The 26,154-nt window shown below is 41.9% G+C and overlaps 1 protein-coding gene across 3 annotated transcripts; it reads left to right on the top strand.

The window, feature by feature from the left end:
- The first annotated feature begins 471 nt into the window (after positions 1 to 471).
- Positions 472 to 25,607, top strand: LOC121825290 (uncharacterized). Of its 3 annotated transcripts, XR_006067449.2 has the most exons (8): positions 472 to 791; positions 1,235 to 1,436; positions 5,656 to 5,782; positions 6,286 to 6,372; positions 6,956 to 8,516; positions 23,098 to 23,159; positions 24,651 to 24,674; positions 25,493 to 25,607. XR_006067449.2 is itself a non-coding variant. In XM_042267822.2 (5 exons), exons 2-5 carry the CDS (start codon positions 1,404 to 1,406, stop codon positions 8,008 to 8,010), a joined length of 1,302 nt encoding a protein of 433 aa, XP_042123756.1. In that variant the 5' UTR covers positions 472 to 791; positions 1,235 to 1,403; the 3' UTR covers positions 8,011 to 9,287. The 3 variants fall into 3 exon arrangements, 2 of the variants coding, with proteins under 2 accessions (XP_042123756.1, XP_042123805.1); XM_042267822.2 differs by lacking the exons at positions 23,098 to 23,159; positions 24,651 to 24,674; positions 25,493 to 25,607 and having other exon boundaries at positions 6,956 to 9,287; XM_042267871.2 differs by lacking the exons at positions 472 to 791; positions 23,098 to 23,159; positions 24,651 to 24,674; positions 25,493 to 25,607 and having other exon boundaries at positions 997 to 1,436; positions 6,956 to 9,287.
- Positions 25,608 to 26,154: the final 547 nt, after the last annotated feature.

The raw sequence follows: 26,154 nt of genomic DNA, 5'->3' as shown, positions 1-26,154 counted from the left end.
ATTAACTTTTAAAAGCAGGGCTGTGGTGGCCCACGCCTTTAATCCCAGTACTCAGAGGCAGAGTCAGGCGGATCTCTGTGAGTTCAAGGCCAGCCTGAGCTACAGAGTGAGCTCTAGGAGAGGGACCAAAACTACACAGAGAGACAGACCCTTTCTCAAAAAACCAAAAATAAATAAATAAATAGCTGGGAAGACAGAGGCAGGAGGATCTCTGTGAGTTCCAGGATAGCCTGGGCTGCACAGAGAAACTCTCGTCTCGAAGGAAAAAAAAAATCAATTCTCCATCTAGACCTAGAATTTAGATTGTAGTCCCCAAGTGCCTTAACAGGCCTCGGTGCAGAGGAGAAATCCCCAATCCTAGAGTGGCAAAGATGAAGCTCTCCCTTCCAGGCTACCAGGATGAGTCCCTATATGGGATCATGGCACTGTGTTCCAGTTTATGACGTACACCTCGGGACAATCAAGCAGTCAGGTCAGGGATCAGTCAGAATTCACTGGATACAGGCATCCTGACATGCTCCTACATTGGGACAATCAAGCAGTCAGGTCAGGGATCAGTCAAAATTCACTGGATACAGGCATCCTGACATGCTCCTACACTGGGACTCTTTTGGAAAGCAAGGCAGAAGAACTTGGCCGTCGCTACCGAAGGCTTGAGCAGGTCACTTGGAGTGGCTCGGACTTCGTCCTCTCCTGCTTTCCTGTCCTGGTCAATACAGGGTAAACCAGTTTGTGCAGATCTGACCAACCCATCCAGGAACTTTGAAAGGGATCCCCTGCAGGCAACACAGGTAAGTCTGATCCGAAACTATTTTTAGTTACAGAGACACCCGTTTTCACTGGCTGAGCAAATTTAATTTTTAATTTTTCATTCAATATATTGGTCAAATTTTTTCCCCTTCACAAACTCCTCCCACCTCCCACCCAACTTTATATACTTTCTTGATTTAAAAAAAGGGGGGGAGGGGTGCATACACACACATACACACTACCACCACCACCACCAACAACAAAACCCCAAGGAGTCCCTTTTGTGTTGGCCAGCTGTTCCAGAGCTTAAGGCCTGGCACAGAGTGTGGTACAGCCAGGGCTGTTGTGAGGTGAAACTTTTTTTTTAAGATCAGCCAATCAAAATGGACATTTCCATTGTTGCGAAACGTGTTGGGCGGGCCTTTTAGCGTTGCTGGCAAAAGATTCTTTTCAAAGTTCCTACTTGGGTTACCCTGTTGCACAGAAAACCGGTATCACATTGAGTAGTCCAGGGCAGGAAGTTGCCAAAGGAGTAGAGCCTTATCGTCTGGTACCAAGGTGTGTCTGACGTCTGCGGCACCCTTGTGTTGATCCGCCGAGTGCCTGGTTCAAAGACGCCTGAGTCCCTGTCCCCTGCTGGCCAGCAGAGGCTGATGGCGGTCGCTAAGCAAGGACCACAGCCCCAGGTAAGTGCCACGTGATCCTGGACCTACCTGAATCCAAGAGCTCGGGGAGAGGGCCCTGGAGTCAAGAGCCTGCGGGGCAGGGCAGGGCAAGGGATCCTAGACTGTGTGGTATGTTGGCTCAGAGGTGGACTACTTGAGTCTCCTTTCAGACACCTGCGTACTGGGAAGTCCATCTGACCCTAATGAACATCGAGATGGAGTGTACCTCCCAAGGCTTGCAGGCAGGCTTGGAGCTCAGCGCCACCTAGCAGCTAAGTTAGATTTGTGAAGGTGCTGGTGTCTACAGATTTGCAACCCGGGAGACGCTCGATCTATTTCTCAAAACTTCAACCCTCCTGGAGGAATCGGAATGTTGTGGGTGGAGACAAAACAGAGACCTGCGATGTCTGTAATCTTGTGCGCAAAAGTAGGGGTGGGTGTGGACCATAGATAAAGGTGGAGAGAAGAGATCGGATCTCTAGACGGATTTTAAAATGTGAGCTATCTGGGCAGTGGTGACGCACGCCATTAATCCCAGTACTTGGGAGACGTGCAGCCGGGTCTCTGAGTTCGAGGCCAGCCTGGTCTACAAAGTGAGTTCCAAGACTGTTACACCCAAACCTTGTCTCAAAAAACAAAACAAAAAAAAAACAACAACAACAACAACAACAAAAATCTGAGCTATCAGGGCACCCTGCTGGGGCAAATGCAGCTTCGAAATTGATATTAAAGGGTGAGTTGTTTGTTTTTGATTGGGAGTTTGTGCTGCAGCAATTTCACATATTGAGATCACTTCATCCTTGGGGATATTGAAAGTCTCAGAATGATAATGCCATATGGGAAGCTTGCTCATTCGCTTCTGGAGTTCTGAGGGAAGTGTGTGAGGTGGGGATAAATAAGGGCGGTCCACGGACGCCAGGGCCAACACAGAGCCTGGGCTGATGTCTGGGAAGGAGAATATTAAGCGTCTTGTATCAGCCAGGTATGGTGATTGATGCACATAAGCCCAGCACTCAGGAAGCAGAGGCAGGAGGCTCTCTGTGAGTTTGAGGCCAGCCAGGGCTATGGAGAGAGACCTTGTCTCCGAAAAACAAAAAAATCACAAAGTCTTACATCAGGTGGGAGCTGAGGTGAAGGAAGATCTAGAGTTAGGAAAGCCTCCACTATGTAGATTTTGGGTGCAGGCTTGAAGTTTATCATAGAGTGTAGGATTCTGGACTGTGGAACTTAGCACATCAAAAGGTATCCATTTCAACAGGATCTGGTCAAGATCCATAATCAAACAGTAGCAATGAAGACAGCATGACTGGAATGGGGAGCACAAAAATTTAATCTCATCACTCAGGTCCCAGAGGCTGGCTGATCTCTGTGAGTTCAAGGATAGCCATACATGCATAATAAGACTCTATTGATGGATATATATCTATAGATATACACGCATATGTATATGTTATCATGGATATAACATTATTGTAAGCGCCTAACATTGCTTAAAAGCATATTCAATGTTTGATTATGTGCTGATTATTGTATTTATTTTGTTTCATTTCAGACAAGGTCACACTCTGTAGCGCTGGCTGGTCTAGAGCTCATTATATGGACCAATTATAGCTAGCCTCGAATTCACAGAATTCCACCTGTTTCAGCTTCGGGGGTGCTGTGATTAAAGGCTGTGCCACCTTGCCTGGTGTAGTATTATTCTTTATTAAATATACATAGATAAAGCCAGCCATTCTGAACTCATTATATAGACCAGGCTGTCCTCAAATTCATACAGATTCACCTGCTTCTGCCTCCCGAGTGTTTAAATTAAAGGCTTCTGCCACGACATCTGGCTTTCTGCTCAAACACTTCCAAAAAGTAATTATGTGTGTAGGAAGCACCTTTGCTGAGTACTGTGCTAAGTAACACATGGGACCGAGTGTGACCTAATAATATTCATGTAATGTTCATAAACACATGGGTGTCAATTTTTTTTATACTTGATCTTACTATGTAGCCCCAGCTGTCCTTGAACTCACTAATCATTGTAGATAGCAGGCTGTCCTCAGACTCAAAGATAAGCATGTCTGCTCCTTCCCAGTGCTGGAATTAAAGATGTGCACCTCTTCACCAGGCAACATGGGTACCGTTCTTCTCCTTATGTGCCAAGAGACAAGACTGAGGACATTGTTTCCTTACCCAAGAGCATGCAGAAAGAGATCGCATTGAGGACTGGGCTTCAGGTGCCAGTTGGGTGTACCTTACTGAGGTACTTAAGATCTGAGGGCTTAAATGAGCCTTGGGGATACCAACGCCATTGCTTGTTGCTCACAGCTTCAAGTTATTTCCCAGTTTCCTCTTGGTTCAGTGACACCTAGCAATGGGGAAGGGGTAAGTAGACAGTTGTGGTGATATGTTGCTTGTAGCCTAAGAAATAAAACCTTGCCTGAAGATCAGAGGACAGAGTTAGCCATAGAGGTCAGGCAGTAGTGGCAGAGGCCTTTAATCCTAGCACTCAGGAGGCAGAGGCAGAGATCTGTCTGGGTCTCTGTGAGTTCAAGGCCACACTGGGCTACACAAGATTAATCCAGTCTAAAAGAGAAACAGCCAGGCAATAGTGGCACACACCTTTAACTCCAGCACTTGGGATCACACACTTTTAATCCCAGCACTAGGAAGGTTGAGACAGGAAGTGATATGGCTGGGCAGAGAAAGGAACATAAGGTGGGAGGAGACAGGAACTCAGGTCTTTTCAGGCTCTTGCAGGCTGAGGGGTTGGGGAGTTAAGAGGTAGCTCGCTCTGCTTCTCTGATCTTTCAGCTTTCACCCTGATATCTGGCTCTGAGTTTTTATTATAAGACCATTTAGGATCCGTGCAACAGACAGTGCCCCATTATGTACCCTGTTTTGTCCCCTCTTTAGTGACCTCTGAGATTGACGTGGCTTGGGACTCTGCTTGCTGTTCTATTCTTTATATACCTGCCAGGGAAGATGATTACTGAATATAAGGTCCCAGGGTCCCGGACTATATGTAGAGCTTCTGTCTTAGAGTTTCTGTTGCTTTGACAAGAAACACCATGACCAAAAAGCAAGTTGGGGAGGGAAGGATTTATGTCTTATATTTCCACAGCACTGTTCATCATTACAGGAAGTCAGGACAGGAATTCAAACAGGGCAGGAACCTGGAAGCAGGAGCTGATGCAGAGGTCATGGAGGAGTGCTGTGTACTGGCTTGCTTTCTATGACTTGCTCAGCCTGCTTTCTTACAGAACCCAGGACCAGCAGCCCAGGGGTGGAACCACCTACAACGGGCTGGGTTCTCTCCCACCTATCACTTATTAAGAAAATGCCCTACAGCTGAATCTTATGGTGGCATGTTCTCAGTTAAGGTTCCCTCCTTTCAGATAACTCTAGTTTCTGTGTCAAGTTGACATAAGATTAGCCTGCAGAGTTTCCCACTTTTGGCAGAACTCTTAAAATCAGAGGCATTAAAATTCTAGTTATGACTCTGGGCATGGATGCTTTTAATCCCAGCACTCAGGAGGCAAAGAAAATCAGATCTCTTTGATTTTGAGGCCAACCTGGTCTACAGAGTGAGTTCCAGGACAGCCAGGGCTACAGAGAAACCCTGTCTCGAAAAACCAAAAAAAAAAAAAAAAAGAAAGAAAGAGAGAAAGGAAGAAAGAAAAGAAAAAAAATTCCAGTGACTACCATTATAGAAAGCCTGGACCTGAAAAGGAAAAAAGGTATAAAGAATGCCTGGTACTGAGATGGATTGAGAATGCTCAGAAATCCACAGATGTGCATGGTCTTTGTTGGATTCAGTGAAAAGACAGGAGGTGTAACATGGCTCACAAACTAAGCACCTGGACTCGAATGCTGAATAGAAACACAGGTAGAGTGAATAGTAAGGTGTGTGCTGAGAGTGTGCATAAATGGCCTCCAAGCCCATGTGCCTTGGCATAGTACAATGGTACAAATCTGGTCATATGTGGTAAGGTCATCTGTCAGAGCCCATGTGAAACAAGGGCCTTTTGATGTAATACTGTAAGAATAGATGGACTTCTTCTGCCCATCTACCTGTTAGCTTAGACTGTTGACCACAGTGGCCAAAGGTACCTTGAGAGATTGGATTTCTGTGGCTTCAGAGCTTGGTGCTCTCAGAAGTACAAAGCTAAGTGTAAATGACCGTTTTGGAGATGGCTAGAGTGCCACAGAAGAAGGCATCATATGAACTCATATATCCTCATTGTGGCAGGACTGTGTGGCATTTAAGGACGTGGCTATCTACTTCTCAGAGGAAGAATGGACACTTCTTGATGACTCTCAGAGGTTCCTGTACTGCAGAGTAATGATGGAGATCTTCGTTATGGTGACCTCATTGGGTAAGGGCATTCCCATCTTGTCAGAACATGTCTTTGATGGGCTTGACTTCGTTTCTACAGAGGGATGTAATTTCCCAAAGCTACACAATATTCAGTGAATCTTTTCCCACCATCCTGGAGTACAGGATACAGATGATAATCCTGGGCTCCAAGCCACATTTCCATCATCTCTTGCTCTTGAGTACAGAAGGGTCTGTAGGAAGCAATGTGGGATCGGGAGCCATATAGTGAGCATAACAGAGGTCAACTTGATGGCTTTCATGGCCTGATAATACTGTAAATACATGGCATTCCTATTACCCAGGTACAATCACTGCCACAGGCACACCCTTCTTGAAGGAAGATTGTTACACTACTGTGATCATTGTTTGATGGGTTTTTCTTGCAAGCCACTTCTCTAAGGATCATTCTTACTAATTTCCTTCCCTATGGATTGTCATGGTTTGCATCACTCTCTATTCTATCTACTATGGAATGTTCATTTGTCCTATGTTTGACTTTAGGACTTGTACCTTCTGAGATCTGTGGCATCACTCACCTGGAGTCTTCAGGAGATCCCTTCACCCATGCGCTGAGATTCCTGACTCCAGGTATGTGGACAGGTACTTGGAGGGTGGATGTTGCTTATGCATGCACTCAGGATGAGTTCATATGAAGTATCTTTCTACTGGTTCTGATGTTTTAGTACCAAGGCAAAGGATAATGGCAGATTCTATCTCAGTTTTCCTTGTTATTCTAAACCAAAGCTGCTCCTCATGGATCAGTCTTTGCAACAGTGTGAAACACAGGATTTCCTTGATTGTGTTGTTAGTGCACGGTCTACCCCGAGCAGTCCTTGAATGTAGATTCTTTGGTTATCCTGTGTTACTGGCCTAGACACAGCCTTCTGCACTGTGTCCTGCATCTCCAACAGCTGGGGCTTACAGAAAGCCATTTGCCAATGAGTGTGTTATGGTTGCACCTCTTCTCCTGTACTTTGCTCCATGCTTGTGTGCTTGCTGCCCCTAAGGCCCCTAGAAAACTATGATCCTGACAATTTCAGCATGGTAATGGACCCTTACTACCCTGCGCTATCCCCGTTGTTTGGTGAAGAATGTCACATCATTGTTAACAATATGTGTTGTCTGTCACTCTGTGCTCTCTATCCATTCATCAGTATTTCTCTATGTTCAGGATATTGGAACAGAGAGGGCGAGACATCGCCCATTGAGCAGAGTACTTCTGCAGAACAAGGGATTCACACAGCCATGCTTAAACAGCAGAAGCTGACATGTGGTGATGAACCCCTACAAAGAGAACAGATCAGGATCCCAGCCATGAAGACCAACAGAAGTGGCCCGCCAGAGAAGATTTCACAAAGCACAAACGATGTGGTGGACTTCCAGGAGTCCTCAAATCTTCTTGAGTCTCCGATGACCCCCAGTGCCAGGCAGCCACACAGAAGCTCTGAGAATGCAGAGTCCATTCACACCAAGAAAAGAAACTACAAATGCACTGAGTGTGGCAAAGCCTTTAGTTACAAGTTCCGGCTTATTCGACACCAGAAAATACACACTGGAGAGAGGCCTTTTAAATGCAGTCAGTGTGGGAAATCCTTCCGCCAAAATGCCCATCTTGTTGTACACTTGAGCACTCACACTGGAGAAAAGCGTTTTCAATGCACTAAGTGTGGAAGAGCTTTCAATTATAAAAGCTCTCTCACTCATCATCTGAATGCTCACAATGGAAAAATGCCTTATAAGTGTAGTCAATGTGGGAAATTATATAGGAACAAATCCAGCTTAATATGTCATTATCGAGTTCATACTGGAGAAAAGCCCTTTGTGTGCAGCAAATGTGGGGAATCATATAGGAACAGAATCAGCCTTGTAAGTCATTATCGACTTCATACTGGTGAAAAGCCCTATCAGTGTGATAAATGTGGAAAGTCATTCAAGGAAAAATCCAACCTTTTTTATCATGGTCGAGTGCATAATGGCGAAAGGCCTTTCCAGTGCAGTGAATGTGGAAAGCGTTTCATCCAAAATTGTCACCTTGTGAAACACCAGAGAGTTCATAACACATCTTTCGTGTGCAGTGAGTGCGGGAGTGCCTTTACTTCAGGTTACAGCCTCCTTAGACATGAGCGAGTTCACACGGCAACAAAGCAATATAAGTGCAAGGAGTGTGACAAAGTGTATTGCTATAGTTCTGGCCTCTATAAACATCAGAAGGTTCATAGTAGATGAGCGGGAGTCATGAATGCGGGATGTCCTTTAGTCATCTAACTTAAACACCTGAAAATTCACTGGAAAAAAAGCTTAAAAGGCTTCAAATATGGAGAACCTTCTCCCAGACCAGCATTTGGTGGACTCCTCATCAGACGAGCCTCTTGCTGGTAATTAACTGAGACACCTGCGACTGGACAGATAGTGAGAGACTTTGGATCCCTAAGCCCTAAATAGGGTGTCTTCTTCAAACCCCTCCCCTCAAGGGATCTCTGTGGAAGAGGAGGCAAAAAGATTGTATGAGCCAGAGGGAGTGGATGGCTCCTAGGAAAGAGAAAGTCTGCTTACAACAGGACTGATATAAAACCCACAGAGGCTGTGCCAGCATGCACAAGACAGGTTTAAACATAGACGAAATCTTCGTACTGACAAGGGGAAGTGCCCACAAAATCCCATTTCTAAGCGAGAAGCAAGTGATACCTGCTGAGAAAAGGAAAATCAAGTTTTCTCCACTGGACAGTTGTTAGGTATGTCAACCACACTCTTGGGCAAACTCTATGCCCAGAAGTAGATGGCCAACAGAAAATGGACTTGTGTGTGTGTGTGTGTGTGTGTGTGTGTGTGTGTGTGTGTGTGTGTGTGTGTGTGTGTGTTTTGGTGGTTTCTTTTTTAAATTGTTTTTGGTTTGTTTAGTTTTAGTTTTAATTTTTTTTTTTTTTTCAGAGAAAGAACATGAAGTTGGGCAGGTAGGAAGGTGGGAAGAGTCTGGGAGGAGTTGGGGGAAAGGAAAGAACATGATCAAACTACATTGCCTGAAAAACTTTTTAAATAAAAAGTGACACATTGTATCTATGTATGTAGGAAATTTTAAAAAGATTTACTTATTTACTTCATGTATGTGAGCTTTTCCCTGTGTGTATGGACATCCTATGCATGCCTGATATTGGAAGAAGTTGACAGTGTTGTTGGATGCCCTGCAAGTGGAGGTACATACACTTGAGAGCCACCATGTGCATTCTTGGAATGAAACCCAGGTCCTCTGCTAGAAACCAGCTAATCTTAACCACTGAGCCATCTCTCCAGTCCCATCATACCTGTTTTTTTTTTTTTTTTTTTTTTTTTTGGTTTTTCGAGACAGGGTTTCTCTATGTAGCTTTGCACCTTTCCTGGAACTCACTTGGTAGCCCAGGCTGGCCTTGAACTCACAGAGATCCGCCTGGCTCTGCCTCCCGAGTGCTGGGATTAAAGGCGTGCACCACCACCACCACCACCACCACCACCACCACCACCACCACCACCACCACCACCGCCCGGCCTCCTACCTGTTTTATTGAAGGCTATATGTCATCAAATTTTGTGCTTGTTTATTTACTTTTGGTCATTTCTCTCCCTCTCTCTCTCTCTCTCTCTCTCTCTGGTTTTTTGTTGTTGTTGTTGTTTGTTTTTTGTTTTTTTGAGATAGGGTTTCTCTGTGTAGCTTTGTGCATTTCTTGGAACTCACTGTAGACCAAGCTGGCCTGGAACTCACAGAGATTCACCTGGCTCTTAAAACTAGTTTCATATTATTATTTTGAATTTTCTTTCTTTGCTTATGTTATTATTATTTTTACATTTTGACTGATGTGTCTGTGAAATTTTGTAAATATTCTTTTTTAAAATTTTATTTATTTTATTGGTGCTTTGTCTATATGTAAGTCTGTGTGAGAGTGCTGGATCCTGGAGTTACAGACAGTTGTGACCTGCCATGTGGGTGTTCTGAATTGAACCCAGGTCCTCCTGAAGAGAAGTCAGTCCTCTTAACTGCGAATCCATCTCTCCAGCCCCGCTTATGTTATTTTGATACAGGTTCTGAGTTTGCTGGCCTGGAGTCCTCTGTAGACCAGATTGGTCTCAAAACTCACAGAGAACCTCCCTGTTCCCTGTGTCTAAAACTCCAAAGTGCATACCTCGGTCCCCTGAGCACCAGGGTTGTGTGTGCACCAACGTGTCTGGTTGTTTTCAGTTCTCAATACTGTTTTACCTTCATCTGTCAAGGCTTGTGCATTTCTCCTGCCTCTGTAATTCATGGCTTTCTCTAACCATCAGAGTCTACCAACAGTTATAGCTAAAATGGCAATGCTCCTGGCATTAGAACAGGAAGATGTGAAACAGAAAGTTTAGATATCTAGCCAAATGTGGTGTTGCATGCCTTTAATCTCAGCACTTGGGAGGCAAGTAGATCTCTATGAGTTCAAGGTCAGCCTGGCAGCCTGGTCTACAGAGTTAGTTCCAGGATAGCCAGAGCTGTTACAAAGAGAAACCCTGTCTTGCAAAACCAAAAAAAAAGTAAGTTTTGGTATCTTCATGGGCTTCTGCCCATTCATGCTTCCCAGACCATAAAGGGCAGGATCTCCTACAGAGGCCTTTGATGTGACTCCAGACAATGGAAGACCTGTATTTTTGTCTTGCATGCATCAGGATTCACCTAAAGTGAGTGTTTTCTGGGGAAGCAGCTAAATCATATTATAGTGAATGAAAATGAGCCCCTTGTAGATGTAGCCTAGCAACAAGCAGGCTTTGTGATGTATACAGAAGTGAGAAAGTAGAATGAGAATAAATAAAAAAAGGTCAGTACTACTATAGCTAGAGTTTTCCTGCCTTGCCCACAGTCAGGACAAATCTCTGTCATCCGCTAGTCCCACAGCCACTCAGACCCAACCAAGTAAACACAGAGACTTATATTACATACAAACTGTATGGCCATGGCAGGCTTCTTGCTAACTGTTCTTATAGCTTAAATTAATCCATTTCCATAAATCTATACCTTGCCACAAGGCCTGTGGCTTACTGGCATCTTCACATGCTGCTTGTCATGGCAGTGGCTGGCAGTGACTCCTTCCACCTTCCTGTTCTTTCTTTTCTCCTCTGTTAGTCCTGCCTATACTTCCTGCCTAGCCACTGGCCAATCAGTGTTTTATTTATTGACCAATCAGAGTAATTTGACATACAGACCATCCCACAGCATACTACCAAGGGTGGTGGTGGTGGTGGTGCATGCCTTTGATCCCACCACTTGGGAGGCAATGGCAGGTGGATCTCTGAATTCTAGGCCAGCCTGGTCTACATGGTAAGTTCCAGAACAGCCAAGGCTATACAGAGAAACCCCGTCTCGAAAAACAAAAAACAAAAAACAAAAAACAAAAAAAACCTATAGAAAAGAAACATTACTTCAAACTGTAAATTAGTTAATTTTAAAAAAGGGTCAGTACATCTCTGACCCTTTTATGAGACAATATAAGAGCTTTCAGTTTGGGGGGCATTGTGTATCGTAAAACTCAAGAGTAGATGAGAACTTTCTAACACCAGCAGAGAAATTCAGAGCTGAAGAGGAACTTATTTGACTTCATCATCTACCTTCTTTAATGTAGTTTCAAAGTAGATGTGCAAAAACTGACCTGCTAATCTTCATTTGAGTAATAATTCAAGTACACGATATTAAAAAGTCTTCCTGAACTCTCAGAAGGTAGGTATGTTAGTGGTATAACAGATGTGTGCATATACAGACACTAAGATAAAAACTTTATACACACACACACACACACACACACACACACACACACACACACGATGTCAAAACTACAGAATGGCTGGGGCTGGGGCTCAGTCGCTGGAGCTCTTGTCTTGCGTGCATCTAGCCATAGGCTTGATCCACAGAACACCACCATACAAGGTGGCACTTGATCTTCTGATACCATGTATAATGTAGTTCGTTCAAGAAAATGGTCTTAAACACTAAGCCTCTTCACTCCATTCCAAGGTGCGGGGATTACAAACCCGCATCACAATGCCCCCCTCTGAAAAGAAGACAGTGCAATCCATCACAGTACAGGAAGGAACATGTTGCAGAAACAAAGACGTCTCAGGGGTGAACATGTGTTTGTTTCCCAGGGACCAGAGTTTGGTTCCCAGGACCCACATGGTGGTTCAAACCCAGCTGTAACTTCAGCCTCTGGGTATCTCATGCCCTCTTCTTGACTCCACAGAAGTACATGCACACATACACTCACATATACAAAAATAATAATTTCTAAAAAAGATTTTATAAGATGGTAGAAGGTGTAAAAAGTATAAAAGTAAACAATAAGCCGGGCGTGGTGGCGCACGCCTTTAATCCCAGCACTTGGGAGGCAGAGGCAGGCGGATCTTTGTGAGTTCGAGGCCAGCCTGGGCTACCAAGTGAGCTCCAGGAAAGGCGCAAAGCTACACAGAGAAACCCTGTCTCGAAAAAAACCAAAAAAAAAAAAAAAAAAGTAAACAATAATGCAGAAGAAGAGATGAGCAGACAATTCAACCAAGTATATGAGCAACAGAGAAAATTACCAGAATTACCAAAAATCTAATAACTATCCTAGTTACTAATAGTTTGAATTCTCTAGTAATAAGAAAAAGAATAGCTGATTGGATTTAAAACAACACCAGTTAAGTTGTATTATTATTAATCTCACTGGCAAAGAGATTCAAAATAAAAGGATGTAAGTCAATATACCAAGGAAGTGGAAAATTAAACCAGTATATATAAATAGATAAAAAATAGATATATTTCTATCTAATAAATTAGACTTTGACCCCAAATTAAAATAAGGCAGGTCACACAATACAGGTTCCCATATATTAGTATGTAGGGGAATAATCTGTTAAGAACTTAGTAGTATAAAAATATATGCACCAAATATTAAGGTACATAATTTTATTAAATAATGCTAGTAATGACAAGACAAATGAGTCCAGATACATTAATAGTGATTTCAATACCTCACTGTTATCAAAAGATCTGCATTTCAGATTGGAAAAAAAAAATCAGAAGGAAAATACAGAGTTAAATTGTACCAGAAGTCAAAGGGACTTAACAGAAATCTCCAGAACATTGCACGCAACACTGTGGAATACACATTCTTCTCAGCATTACATGGAACATTCTCTAAAACCACATCATAGGCCTTAAAGAATATCTTCACGGCTGGGCAGTGATGGCACATGCCTTTGATCCCAGCACTTGGGAGGCAGAGCAAGGCGGATCTCTGTGAGTTCAAGACCAGCCTGGTCTACAGAATGAGATCCAGGTCAGGCACCAAAGCTACACACAGAGAAACCTTGTCTCAAAAAAGCAGGAAAAAAAAAAAAAAGAAAGAAGTCTTCACAAGTACAAAAGAATAAAGAATAAATAAATCCTTAAATGTTTAAAAAGCAAAGATGGGCTGGAGAAATGGCTCAATGGTTAAGAGCACCGTGGATTGCTCTTCTAGAGGACCAGGGTTCAATTCCCAGCACCCACATGGCAGATCATAACTATCTGTAACTCTAAGATCTGACACCCTCACATAGACATACATGTAGGCACAACACGAATGCAAATAAAATAAAATTAAAAAAAAAAAAGCAAAGACAGGATAGGAACGGAACTGTGTGGGGAAAAGAAGAAGGTCACCAGGTGACATGTCACGAGTTCCAGAACATTGCTTTACTCTTACAATCTCTGTGGTCATATTCTATACCTTTGAAACATCAACATTGTTTATTTCTTTCAGCAAAATTATGACCTTCTAGTCCTTATTTAATTCCATCTCTGTCACACCTGTTTTCATTTATGTCTTTTGATTTTCAAGATAGGGTTTCTCTGTGTGGCCCTGACTGTCCTGGAACTCGATTTACAGACCAGGATGGCCTTGAACTCAGAGAGATCCACTTGCCTCTGCCTCCTGAGTGTTGAGATTAAAGGTTTTTTTTTTTCTTTTTTTCTATTTGTTTCGCCTTGAATCGATTTTTTTTTGTTTTGGTGTGTGTGTGTGTGTGTGTGTGTGTGTGTGTGTGTGTGTGTGTGTGTGTACGTACATACATATATGTAGAATGGATTGAGTGCTATGATCAAAAGACACCTTGCTGGAGTCAATTTTCTCCTTCCACTGTATGAGTTCCAGGAGTCGAATTCAGATCATCAGGCTCAGGCAGAGGGTGTCTACCCACTGAGTCATCTTGCCGGCCCTTGAAGTTTTATATTTATGCACATTCATGATAGGCAGTCTTTCCAGGTATACATATTTGTCTTGGTGGCTATGTCGCCTCTGTTCCTGTTGCTTTTTCATTGGTTGCCAAGCGCTGTGTGGTAAATCACCTCTCTTTCCAGATATCTATAAAATACTGAAAGTCTTTGTCAGAGCTCCTGAGTTCAGTTCCCATCAACCACATGGTGGCTCACAACCATCTATAATGAGATCTGGTGCCCTCTTCTGGCCTGTAGGCATACATGCAGACAGAACACTGTATACATAATAAATACAGTATACATAATAAATAAATAAATCTTAAAAAAAAAAGAAAGAAAATCCATGAGCCTGTCTATACAGATTATAAAGTATCATTTAAAAGAGTGTTCACTTCTGCATGGGCTCCACACAGTTGCTGACTATGTAACTAAGAAAATTGTTTTCTGAGGTAACCAGGACCAAAGAATGGGAGGCAGAGGTAGACAGATAGATCTCTGAGTTTGTGGTCAGCTTGGTCTACACAGAAAGTTCAAGGAAAGCCAGGGTTACACAGAGAAACCCTGTCTCAAAAAAAAATGACAAAATGAGAGACAGCAGAGGGAGAGGAAGGGAGGGAGGAAGCGAGGGAGGGAAGGAAGGAGGGAGTTCTGAAGACTCTGTAGAAGACAATCTCAGGCACTTTGTAGCATCACATGAATAGAAGAGATGCCATAGCCCTGGGGTCTTCTTCATGGTTGTTTGTGTCTCACAGATTCCCATGAACCTGAAAGTAATTATGGTTAGCCTAAACAAGTGAGGGGAGAATGCCCATGCCCTCCCTCAACCCACCCTTACCCATTTAAGTTTCCAGGATTATGTGTTGCATGGACTACATGCCTACTTCTGATTTCTTGGCTCTGTGGACCCTGGAAAAACCCCAAGTCAAGGGTCCTAAGTCTAGGCTAGAGGGATTCCATTTGTGATCATTATTGAAATAAGATTGAAGTTCTAGATACAAGAACCTACCTGGACAACTAGTTGAGGTAAGATTCAGAGAGGATTTTTTTTTCTTGAGACAGGGTTTCTCTGTGTAGCTTTGTGCCTTTCCTGGATCTTGCTCTGTAGACCAGGCTGGCCTCGAACTCCCAAAGATCCGCCTGGCTCTGCCTCCAGAGTGCTGGGATTAAAGGTGTGTGTCACCACCGCCCGGCCAGAGAGAATTTTTTAAGAGACTACAAACTGGAGCTAGAGAGATGGTTCAGTCCTTACAGGGCTTCTTTTCCAGCCGGCACTGGGAAGCTAATAAGCCTTTACAATGCCAGTTCTATAGGATTTGGTGCCCTCTTCTGGTCTCTATGGGCTGCACACACATGATTCACAAATATGCAGGTAAAGCTCCCATCAACACAAAAGAAAAAAAAAAAAACCTCACATTAAAAAAATTATTTTATGCCAGGAGGTGGTGGTGCATGCCTTTAATGCCAGATTTCAGGAGACAGAGGCAGGTGGATCTCTGTGAGTTTAAGGTCACCCTGGTCTACAGAGTAAGTTACAGAACAGTCAGGGCTACACAAAGAAACCTTACCTCGAAAAGCAACACAAAAGACAAACAGATAAAATTATAAAAAAGAAATAACTGTACTGTGTCTTGGTTAGTACACAAGGATGAGGGGCTGAAATGGCCTGGAAGAACTTGGCCTCTATTCTAGGGGTGGTTGGGAGTATAGATTAGAGGGAGATGAGATCTGATTCAGGTCCCAAGATACTCTCTAGATCAGTGGTTCTCAACCTTTGTGTCATGACCCCTTTTGGGGTAGCATATCAGATATTTATGATTCATAATAGTAGCAAAATTGCAGTTATGAAGTACCAGCAAAGTATTTTATGGGTGGAGGTCAGCACAGCATGAGGAACTGTTTTAAAGGGTCAAGGCATTAGGAAGGTTAAGAACCACTGCTCTGGAGGATGAATGGACGATAGACTGGGTATGGTGAGGGTCTGGTACATTACAAAGGCAAGGAGACCACAGTGGTGGCTACCACATTATCCTAGGTGAACACTGATAACACATGGGCCAGAGGGGGGGGCCTTGTAGTTGGGAAAAGTGATCTAACTGCGTTTCCTGATGTAAGAGAGAAAATAACTACCTCAAGAATTCGGGTCTTATCAGCGAGAAGAGTGGATGTTCCATCACCTGAACCAGGAAGGTCAGTGCTAGAAGTATCTCTGTATGGAAATCAAAAGTTCATTTATGCCCATGTCAAGTGGGCAGCCAGACACACAGCATTGGAATTCCATGTGGAGTTCCCAGGTGGAGATATACAGGGTGGAATGGAAGATAATGTGTAGGCTGGAGTTTAGAAGACAGAAGATTCACATCACACTGATAGTGCAGTCAGAGAGCCAAGAGGGTGACAATAGATGCCACCAACTGGGTAGAGGTATAGAGTTGTGTCAGAGATGATCTAAAGAATAATTCCAGAGAGTTAGAGTGTACACTGATGAGCTCTGGGCCTGAGAACCAATCTTAAGGGAGAAAAGTGAGCCTAACTTGGGTTATCTGTCCAGCATGATCATGCCAACTCCATGGAGTTAGGTGACTGAAGAGTAGGGCTCTGGGTACTAAGCCCAGATCATAAATGATGACTTTCTGCCTATCGGGGACAATGGGGGTGCAGCCACTCGATAGCCCCCTCCCAGGGTCTGGTAAGAAACTACAACCAGCTGATAATTAATCTTTGAAGAAAAGAAATGAATCTATGTACACAAAACTCCTAAATCCATACACTTTATTATTCTGTGTGAGTTCTTTCTCTACACAGCTTCTATTCTGCACTCATGCCTAGCTCCTTTCTTGCCTGATTTCTCTATTTATCTACTGCTCCCTCTAAGTCCTATCTTAGTCCTATCTTAATTCTCTTGTCTTTTTTTTTTTTTTTAATTTTTCGAGACAGGATTTCTCTGTGTAGCTTTGCGCCTTTCCTGGAACTCACTTGGTAGCCCAGGCTGGCCTTGAACTCACAGAGATCCACCTGGCTCTGCCTCCCGAGTGCTGGGATTAAAGGTGTGCACCACCTCCACCCAGCACTTTTTCAGTGAGTCTTTTTTTTTTTTAATTCTCTTAATTCTGCCTCATCTAGGTCCTTTTCATCTTGTTCTTACGCAGCTAGTACTTCCCCATCTGACTCTTCCTCATCTTTCATCTCGTCCACACATACTCTCTGGTCAAAATCCTCCTTTTCCCTCCCTGTTCTCCATCTCTCTGTCCTCTATGTTCCCCCCAAGTCTCTCCAGAGTCCAGTTATAAACCCAAGCAAAAGCAATCCTCTGGCCGAGCAAGAATTCTACGGGGTCATAAAGGCAGGTGAGAATTTTCCTCAGGCAGTGACCACCAGGCTTTCTTTTACAAACCAAAATGGGAATGGTAAAAGAGGAGGTCAACCGAGTGCTAATGATCAGTTAGTATATCGAAAAGGGGATCTATGTAATCAGTCTACATTCCTAGAAGTGGTTAGGTAAGAAGTTAGGCGTCTATTGGTAAGGTTGTATAAGAAAGGAGGGTCTCACCCTAAATTGCATAAGAAATAAAGCTATCCACCTGACCTAGGAGACAGGTGTTGTTTCATATGGCCTTGGATGCTTTATCGGCATTTTAGATAAATACACTGTTAGGAGTTCTTGGAAGTATGCAAGAAAATCATTTTAGGAACCAGCTAATATATATATATATATATATATATATATATATATATATATATATTTGCAAACGCTAAAATATCACCAAGACTAATTAAGCCATGGCTTGACCTTTGGAGAAGTCCTTGACTTTTCCAAGTAGTAGATTTTGTGATAGTAGCTGAATTCCATTATGTTTTCCTGTGGCTTGCAGATCTGCCCACGTGCCTGTTGTTACTACATATGGACATATTAATAGGACCATGTGGAGAGCAAACACCAGTGGTACCCAGTCCTCATATTTCCTCTGAGAATTTATAGAAGAGCATGAGTGGGGTCCTTGGGGAAAAGGCCACTCATGGACTTCTCCCCACTGTGGCAGAGGTGGGTGAACTTTGAAGACGTGTTCATGTACTTCTCTGAGGAGGAGTGGGTACTTCTTGAGGAGACTCAGAGACTCCTGAACCATGATGTGATGCTGAAGAACTTTGCACTTATGGCCTCACAGGGTAACACTGTCAACCCCATCCCATTATCCTGGTCTGGGCTGTCCTTCCTCCTCTTCCTAGGAGTCATTTGCTTGCCACATCAGGACTATGTACATATCCCCTTCCATTGGAGTAGGTACTATGGTCCTGGACCTAGATGTATGCACTGCTCCCTCCTGCATTTGAATGGTTCCAAATCCTGCTCTGCTGTTTCCAGGACATATCTAGGGGGTTAAACATCTTTTTGTTTTGTTTTATTTTTGTTGTTTTTTTCAGACAAGGTTTTTTTCTGTATAGCCTTGGCTGTCCTGGAACTCATTCTGTAGACCAGGGTGGCCTTGAATTCACAAAGATCCACCTACCTCCTGAGTACTGGATTATAGATGCGTGCTACCATCGCCTGGACTTTTCCTAGGTTTTTTTTTTTTTTTTTTTTTTTTTTTTTTTTTTTTTTTTTTTTTTTTGAGACAGAGTCTTACTAATGTAGCATTGACTGGCCTGGAGCTCACTATGTAGATCAGGCTGGCCTCAAACTCTTACAGATCCACCTGCCTCTGTCTCCAGAGTCCTGGGATTAAAGATGTGTGTCACCTTGCTTGGAGGAGTTAAACATCTTAAAGTCAGCCCAATGGATCTTATCCTTGTCTTCTCACTGCCTCTAGGTATATCCATGACACTTCTGTGCCTCTCATCCCTACCACCACCCCCACCTTCACCCCACCTTTAAGTTGACATTTCCTCTGGTTTACTGATTCTCCAAATTGTAGTGACCAGTGTGGTCACTACTTGTATATAGAGAGTACTACTCTACTACTATAGGAATATCAGAAATTACAATTTTCTTCTTTGTAAGATGCATTACCAAGACCAGTGCTGCCCATCCACTGGTCCTGTCTTGACCTTGAAGCATGCCTCTTCCATGTTTCATGTAATTGATTCTCTGGAGCTGGACAGTGTAGCCTGGATTCATAACTTAGTAGGTGTGTCTCCAGCCATTGTCAGAGACTCTAGGTAGGTGTGGCCTGGATGAGGGAAATGGGGAAAGGTGTGTCAGGGCTGAGTTCAAATCATTCCATCACCTCTCTGTGCCCATTGTTGTTTTAGTGTGAAGGTCTCCATTTCTGTCTTCTTTCCCATTTATCCACTTGTTACTTATGCCCTCTGATTTGACCTCAAGTTGTTTTATTATGTTTGTTTTGAGACAAGGTCTCTCTGTAGTCCTGGTACTCACTATGTAGACCTGATTGGCTTTGAACTCACAGAGATCTGCCTGCCTCTACCTCCCCAGCACTAGGATTAAAGGTATATGCCACCACCATCCAGCTCTCTAGTTTAGATCTCTATCTCCACACCTCACCTATATATGTCATCTTTAATGCTCTCAACCATTGGACTAGAGGTAGTATGTTGTGGCTATGCACATACCCCAACTATCCCTTAAATGCTAGCTACCCAGGAGCAATTAGATTTTCTTGAGCAGGAATGTATCCTATCTGTACAACTCTCACTTGTCCCCAGGGACTCAGGACCTCCCAGTCATGAAAGACTTCATTGGAAATCCCCTTCTAGTCTTACTATACTCCACATGGTTTCTTCTCAGTCTGGTCCTTCTCTGTTCTGTGATATTTAGATCATCTTACTTCATCTGGGTCTGGCTGGCAACTCCACCTCTGCCTTTCTTCTTCCCAGCCTTCTCCTAGTCTGATCACCCCACCTACACTTTTTGCCTGGCTACTGGCCAATCAGCATTTTATTAAACCAATAGAAGTGACAAATCTTTACAGTACACAAGAGCATTATCCTACAGCATTTCTTTTCTCTTTTTCAAAACAAAAAGCCTGAATCTAATTTCCTTTGTTCAGATTTTTTCCTAACTATTATCCATAATAATTGGTAAACAATACTGTAAACAAAGACAAACATCCATAATCCATTTTTTGGGAATGTGGGCATAATTTGCTAGGCTACTTCCTGCTGATTGGGGGCACTAGTAGGATTATGGTCAGATATTGACTTGAGTAGTCTGTGAAGCTGGATCATCTCAGGCAGCAACCTTGAAGCCTTTCTGGATGCAGAACTCAGAGGAAACTGCAACAGAGGTGCTCTGAAATGTTAGATCATCTGGGCCATCTGTTCCCATTGAAGATTTTTCAGGTCTTTCTCAATCAAACCATATTAACCTGGAAGCAATCCATAGGTTCTCATCTTCTGTGGAAACAAAAACAGAATTTCTTTTCCAAAGCAATATATCCTTAGACCCAAATTTTGAAGTCAAAATGCCTTTAAAATATATATGTTGATTTAACTTAGCAGCCTTTACAATCACATCTCTCCACAGTTAAAAGTCCCAGCAACACAATAAAATACAATATCTACATTCTCTGTGTATTTTCCATCTTTACATGGCTTATTATTTTTTATTACTCTATAAGGACATTATGTAGCCTTTATTTTCTCTCTCATGTCTACGTATAGTTTTAAATACACTGTAAACCGGTTAGAGTTTTTCCATCTGACTCTGTTCTTATTGTGTATCTGTAATCCTTTTCTGACCAGGAGAGTGTTTAAACTGTTAAACTGTGTGGCTGGGATGAAAGCACAGCTTTGACTGCTAGCTTTACCCTGCTCAGCTTTCAACATGGTGCAGGTACCAAGGAGTCATGCTTACCTCCTTAATTCCAGGAAGCAGTATTAAGTAGCTTGAAGCTGTGTTTTTAAGCCCCTGACTTGTTCTCAATCCTGCAGTCAGAGGCTGGGAGAAGCCTCATTGTACCATGACCCAAGGGAGACACTGCAGAAATCTGCCACACCAATTAGCTCATGGCAGTTGGTGGCCAGCTCCATCTCACAGGCAGCTGTCGGGAGACTCATTTCTGCACTGCTGTTGGCATGAGAATTTGAGACTAGGAAGTCTGGTGTGGACCCATTTCTGTGCTTTCAGAAACTTTCTAAAGCTGTTTCAGGTCTATGTGGATCAATGCCCAGTGGTGGTTGCCAGTTGTAGATGGAAGTTTCTGTTGCACCCAGTCCCATAGCCATTCAGTCCCAAATAAACACACAGAGACTTATATTAATTATAAACTGTTTGGCCTATTGCTCAGGCTTATAACTAACTAGCTCTTACACTTAAATTAGCCCATAATTCTTGTCTATGTTTAGCCACATGGCTTGGGACCTTTTCTCAATCTAGCATTCTCACCTAACTTCCTCTGCGTCTTCATGGTGACTCCATCTCTGCCTTTCCTCTTCCCAACCTTCTCCTAGGCTGGTCGCCCCACCTACACTTCCTGCCTGGCTACTGGCCAATCAGTATTTTATTAAACCAATGGGAGTAACAAATCTTTACAGTGTACAGGAGCATTATCCAACAGCAGATGTGAATTTGGTTCCTAGAACCCACTTTTAATGGCTCACAACCACCTATAACTCTAGCCCCCAGGGAAGATCTCTGGTCTTCATGAGTACCTTCATTGACATACACACATTCACATGCAGAAACACATACATAATTAAAACCATGAATCTTTTTAAAAAAGTGATGCTTTGAAAAAAAATATTTAAAAATGCATCAAGTTAAGGTTTTACCTAACTTCTTAAAATGAAATCCAATCCAGGAACAATGGCATATATCTGGAGACCCAGGCTACTCAGGAGGCTGAGGCAGGAGGATGGCTGGAATCCAGGAGTTCAAGTGCAACCAGGGCAATAATTTTTTGTAATGGTATAAATAATGAAATTAATTCTGTTTTATCAGGAATAAATTCAGTAGTTTTAATATGTAAAACAAGTTTTTCTGCATATTGAGAGTCAGTAACTATATCGAGAGGTTCTGTAAAGGCCATTAGTACCATAAGAATGGCACACAGTTCTGACTTTTATACAGAATTGTAAAGGATTTGAACCACTTTACTTAAATCTCCTGATTTATATTCTGCCTTTCCTGCTTTAGTAACAACCATATAGAGCGTTGGGACTCCAGAGACTGGTTTTCTCTGTACAATGTGAGGAAGGACCCAAATGATTCATATATATATATATATATATTGTTTTTTTGAGACAGGGTTTCTCTGTGTAGCTTTGCACCTTTCCTGGATCTCGCTCTGTAGACCACGCTGGCCTCGAACTCACAGAGATCCACCTGCCTTTGCCTCCCGAGTGCTGGGATTAAAGGCGTGTGCCATCACCACCCGGCCTCAAATGATTCTTTTTATGAATTTTATTCTCTTATTTTTGGGATAGCAGTTATTAATCTCTCCCAAAAAACTACTGCACGCTCTTTGCCAATATTCATTATCTTTGCATAAAGAGGAAATTTCTGTATTAGTTAAAGGTACGGCAATTTCTGTTGGGTCCACTCCTGTCAAATGATAAAGTCTCAATTTTCCTTTTAAAATCAGATCAGAAATCTTTTCCACAATGCTAGTTGCTTTGTTTATACTTTAAGGTTTTTCTTGGGGGAAATTAACATATGTTTCCGGAAATGTAGCTTCATTTATCTTTCTTCGATCCTGTAAATTATGAAGTTTTGCTTAATTTTGCTTTTTATAACTATATTATGGTTTGGATGGAATATGTCACCTACAAGCTTATGTGTGTGGAGAGCTTGGTCAGCAAGTGTTGCTGCTCTGAGAGATTGTGGGACCCGTAGAAAAGTACAGTCTCACTGCTTGGTGTGGGTCAGCAGATTCTGAGGTTTGTTTTCTGGTCACTGTTTCAGATTTATCTCTCTGCTTCTTTTATGTTTTTAGAGAATTTTTACTTCTACTTTTGTGGTGTGTGTGTGTGTGTGTGTGTGTGTGTGTGTGTAAGCATACAAATGCCCAAGGGAAATGAAACCATTAATTCAATTTGCCTTCCTCAATGGACTACCAAGTGTAATATATTAAAATGCACCAACATATTAGAACAGCACATTCAACCACTTTTTCCAAACACATTGTTCCTAGGAATAAAATGTTCTGCGGGAGACATAGCAGGAAGCAAGCACTAGTCACTGTTTGCTGTTATTGTAAGTAGCATTTTTCAAACACCAGCTCTTAGTTTGTCTTAAAAGTCTCATTTTTAATAAATCTAATAATGCTAATTATAGATATGGGAGCTCCACCACACAGAATTATTTAACAATTTGAATTAAATTAAAACTAAATTAGTTTCTCAAGTATGATGAAGATAATAATACCTACTCTTAAAGCATATAATTATGATTTTATATCTACAAATATTTCTTTCTCACATGCCTTTTAATTTGCTTATCTGTCTTCACTTTTTTTTTTCTGGAGCTGAGGACCGAACCCAGGGCCTTGCACTTGCTAGGCAAGTGCTCTACCACCAAGCTAAATCCCCAACTCTAACTTGCTTATCATATATATATTGCTGCATATAGCAACTAAAATAAGCTCTACTTCATCAAAGTTTTCAGAGGATTGTTTCACACTAAGTGTTGACACAAAGCCATTTACCTAGAAATGGTTGCAATATACAAAATCTAGGGCTTTGGGGGATGAAGTCCTCAGTGGAAAAGTTGGTAGTTTTATTAGCTCTGCAGTTAGTTATACTGATGTTTAATTATGTTACTGGTCTTTGGAAAACAGATTACATGTCCATACACATGTAAAGAAAACAATGCAGTTATGTGCAAACATTTGGACATGAAAGCAAACAATTAGCCTTGTACATTTCCCAACACTGATGTAGAAATTGAGTTCATCTGCTTTCATTTCACAATGCATATTCTCTAAAAACAATTCCATGTTGCTCAGTTGAAGTGGGATACAAATTAAAATTTTAACATACAGAATGTTAACAGATAAGTTTAGTAGACATACATCCTAAAATTAACAGACCCTATACAAGATTAGAAACATGCAATTCTAATGTAGAACAAAGGAAATATTAATCTCACCAAGATCATGGAACTCCAAGTATTTTGATTTCCATTACTTTGATGTTGTACCATCCTACTGTAATTTCCATATGCACTTTCTCTGTATTCAATGTGCTCAATATACATATTTTTAAAATAAAATTGCCTTTGAAGTTATCACTTATACGGTGACAATAAAATATTATTGATGAATGTAAAAAAAGAAATCTTTCCACGTCTTTAATTTCTTACCCTGTTTACATGGTAGAAATATCCATTCTAAAATAATATCTTCCTCCTGCATTAAGAGGATATTATAACCAGAATGCAGTTAAGCTCTGGATTCACCAATCCACATGTGCCTCTCATATTTTCTTTTCCACTAGAGCCAATTCCTTTTCATCTTTCAGCTGATAATGCTCTTGGACTATTTAAGTCCCTGAGCCCATTTAGGGTATTGGAAAAATTTACTAGTTCATCTTTAGTTATCCCAATGGTGGGCAGTAAACTGGAAATATCTCCTAACAAATTTTTAAAGTCACTAGTAGTCTACAATTGATCTCTCCTGATTTATACCTTCTGGGGTCTAATTTTCTTGTAAACCTGTCTTATATCCCTCTTTGTATTTTTTTCCAGGAGCAATTTGTAATTCACAGCAAGGTAAAACTTTAGTTCTTTGAACATGTTTTCTAAAGTACCTAACTTTGAATCAGTTAATAAGACATCATCCATATAATGGAAAATCATAGATTGTAAGAATTGTACACAAATTATTTCCAATTGTTTTTCACAAAATATTGGCATTGGGTGGGGCTATTTAACATTCCCTGTGGTAGTACCCTCCACTAATATCTCTTAACTGGCTGAGAATTATAATAAGTGCTGTGAAGGCAAATTTTCCCTATTCTTTTCTTGTAGAAGTATAGTGAAGAAACAGCTTTTAAGTCAATAACTACAATAGGTAACAGAGAGGGCAAGGGCATCCCATTCTGTAGAAAGCCCATATGCTGATTTACTTTATTTATGACTCTCAACTCTGTCAGCATTCTCCATTTCCAGATTTCTTTTTAATAACAAATACAGGAGGATTCCAAGGGCTGGTAGATTCTTTAATATGTTGAGCATTTAGTTGCTCCTGAACCAGCTGTTCTAAGTCCTGCTAATGTCATAAGCCATTGCCTAACTCAGACAGTTTGTCAGCATTTTAAGGGTAGGGCCAGCAGTATCACTGAGATTTCAACAGCTGTTGTGTTCTATTTATGTACAGCATGAATGGTTGGTGACTTTTTTGTGGTGTCTTTTAATATTATTCCCAGAAACTGAATTGGCTTATGGTCCACTTCTGAGATCTGGGTATTCCACTGCTATAGCACATTATAATCCCATAGATTCACTGCTACATTAGCCACATATGGCCTCAGCCTTCTTCTGTATCCTTCTGGCTCTATGTATTCAACCCATCTTGTGCTTTGTTTTAGCTGAGTTAGAGTTCCAATCCCTAGGAATTGAACATCTACCTCCTGAAGAGGCCAATTTGGATGCCATGATTCTGGTGTAATTATAGTCACATCTGCTCCTGCGTCCAGGACAGCCTTCAGGTATAATGTTATTTATTCATACCCTTAGCTTTGGTCTTTGTTCATTTATGGAAGTCTGCCAAAATATTCATTTTATGTTTTTTCTCGGAATTTTTTATTCATCTTTTAAAGCTATTCTATCATCCAATGCAGTATGGTATTTTACATTAGCCACTGGATCATCTAATTGTCCTGGGGAGGAGTTTCCTCCATGGTGACTGGAAATGACTGGATCACATTTGATATGGGGGCCTGCAAGAGACCCCTCAAGGTGTTTCCAGATTGTAAAGAGTTGCCTTGTGTGTCTCTTCTTTATCTGCATTTGTAGATACAATGTCAGCCTTTGCTAAATCTCTATAATCCAGAAGGTTGGAGACTTCTGTTTGGGTCATTCCTAGAAGAAACATTGTTTCTAGGATTGCACTGTGTACAATTTCTTCTTATATGGCCAGGTTTACAACAAAACATTTGACACTTTGATGTCTCTTTATGCCTTTGGAAATTGCCTCTCCTATCCAAGTCTCATCACTATAGTTAAGAGACTTGGGCTGGAGAGATGGCTC

The sequence above is a fragment of the Peromyscus maniculatus genome, chromosome 1 (genome assembly GCF_049852395.1).
Source record: "Peromyscus maniculatus bairdii isolate BWxNUB_F1_BW_parent chromosome 1, HU_Pman_BW_mat_3.1, whole genome shotgun sequence".
Lineage (NCBI taxonomy): Eukaryota > Metazoa > Chordata > Mammalia > Rodentia > Cricetidae > Peromyscus > Peromyscus maniculatus.
This window is presented reverse-complemented; position numbering and strand designations above follow the sequence as displayed.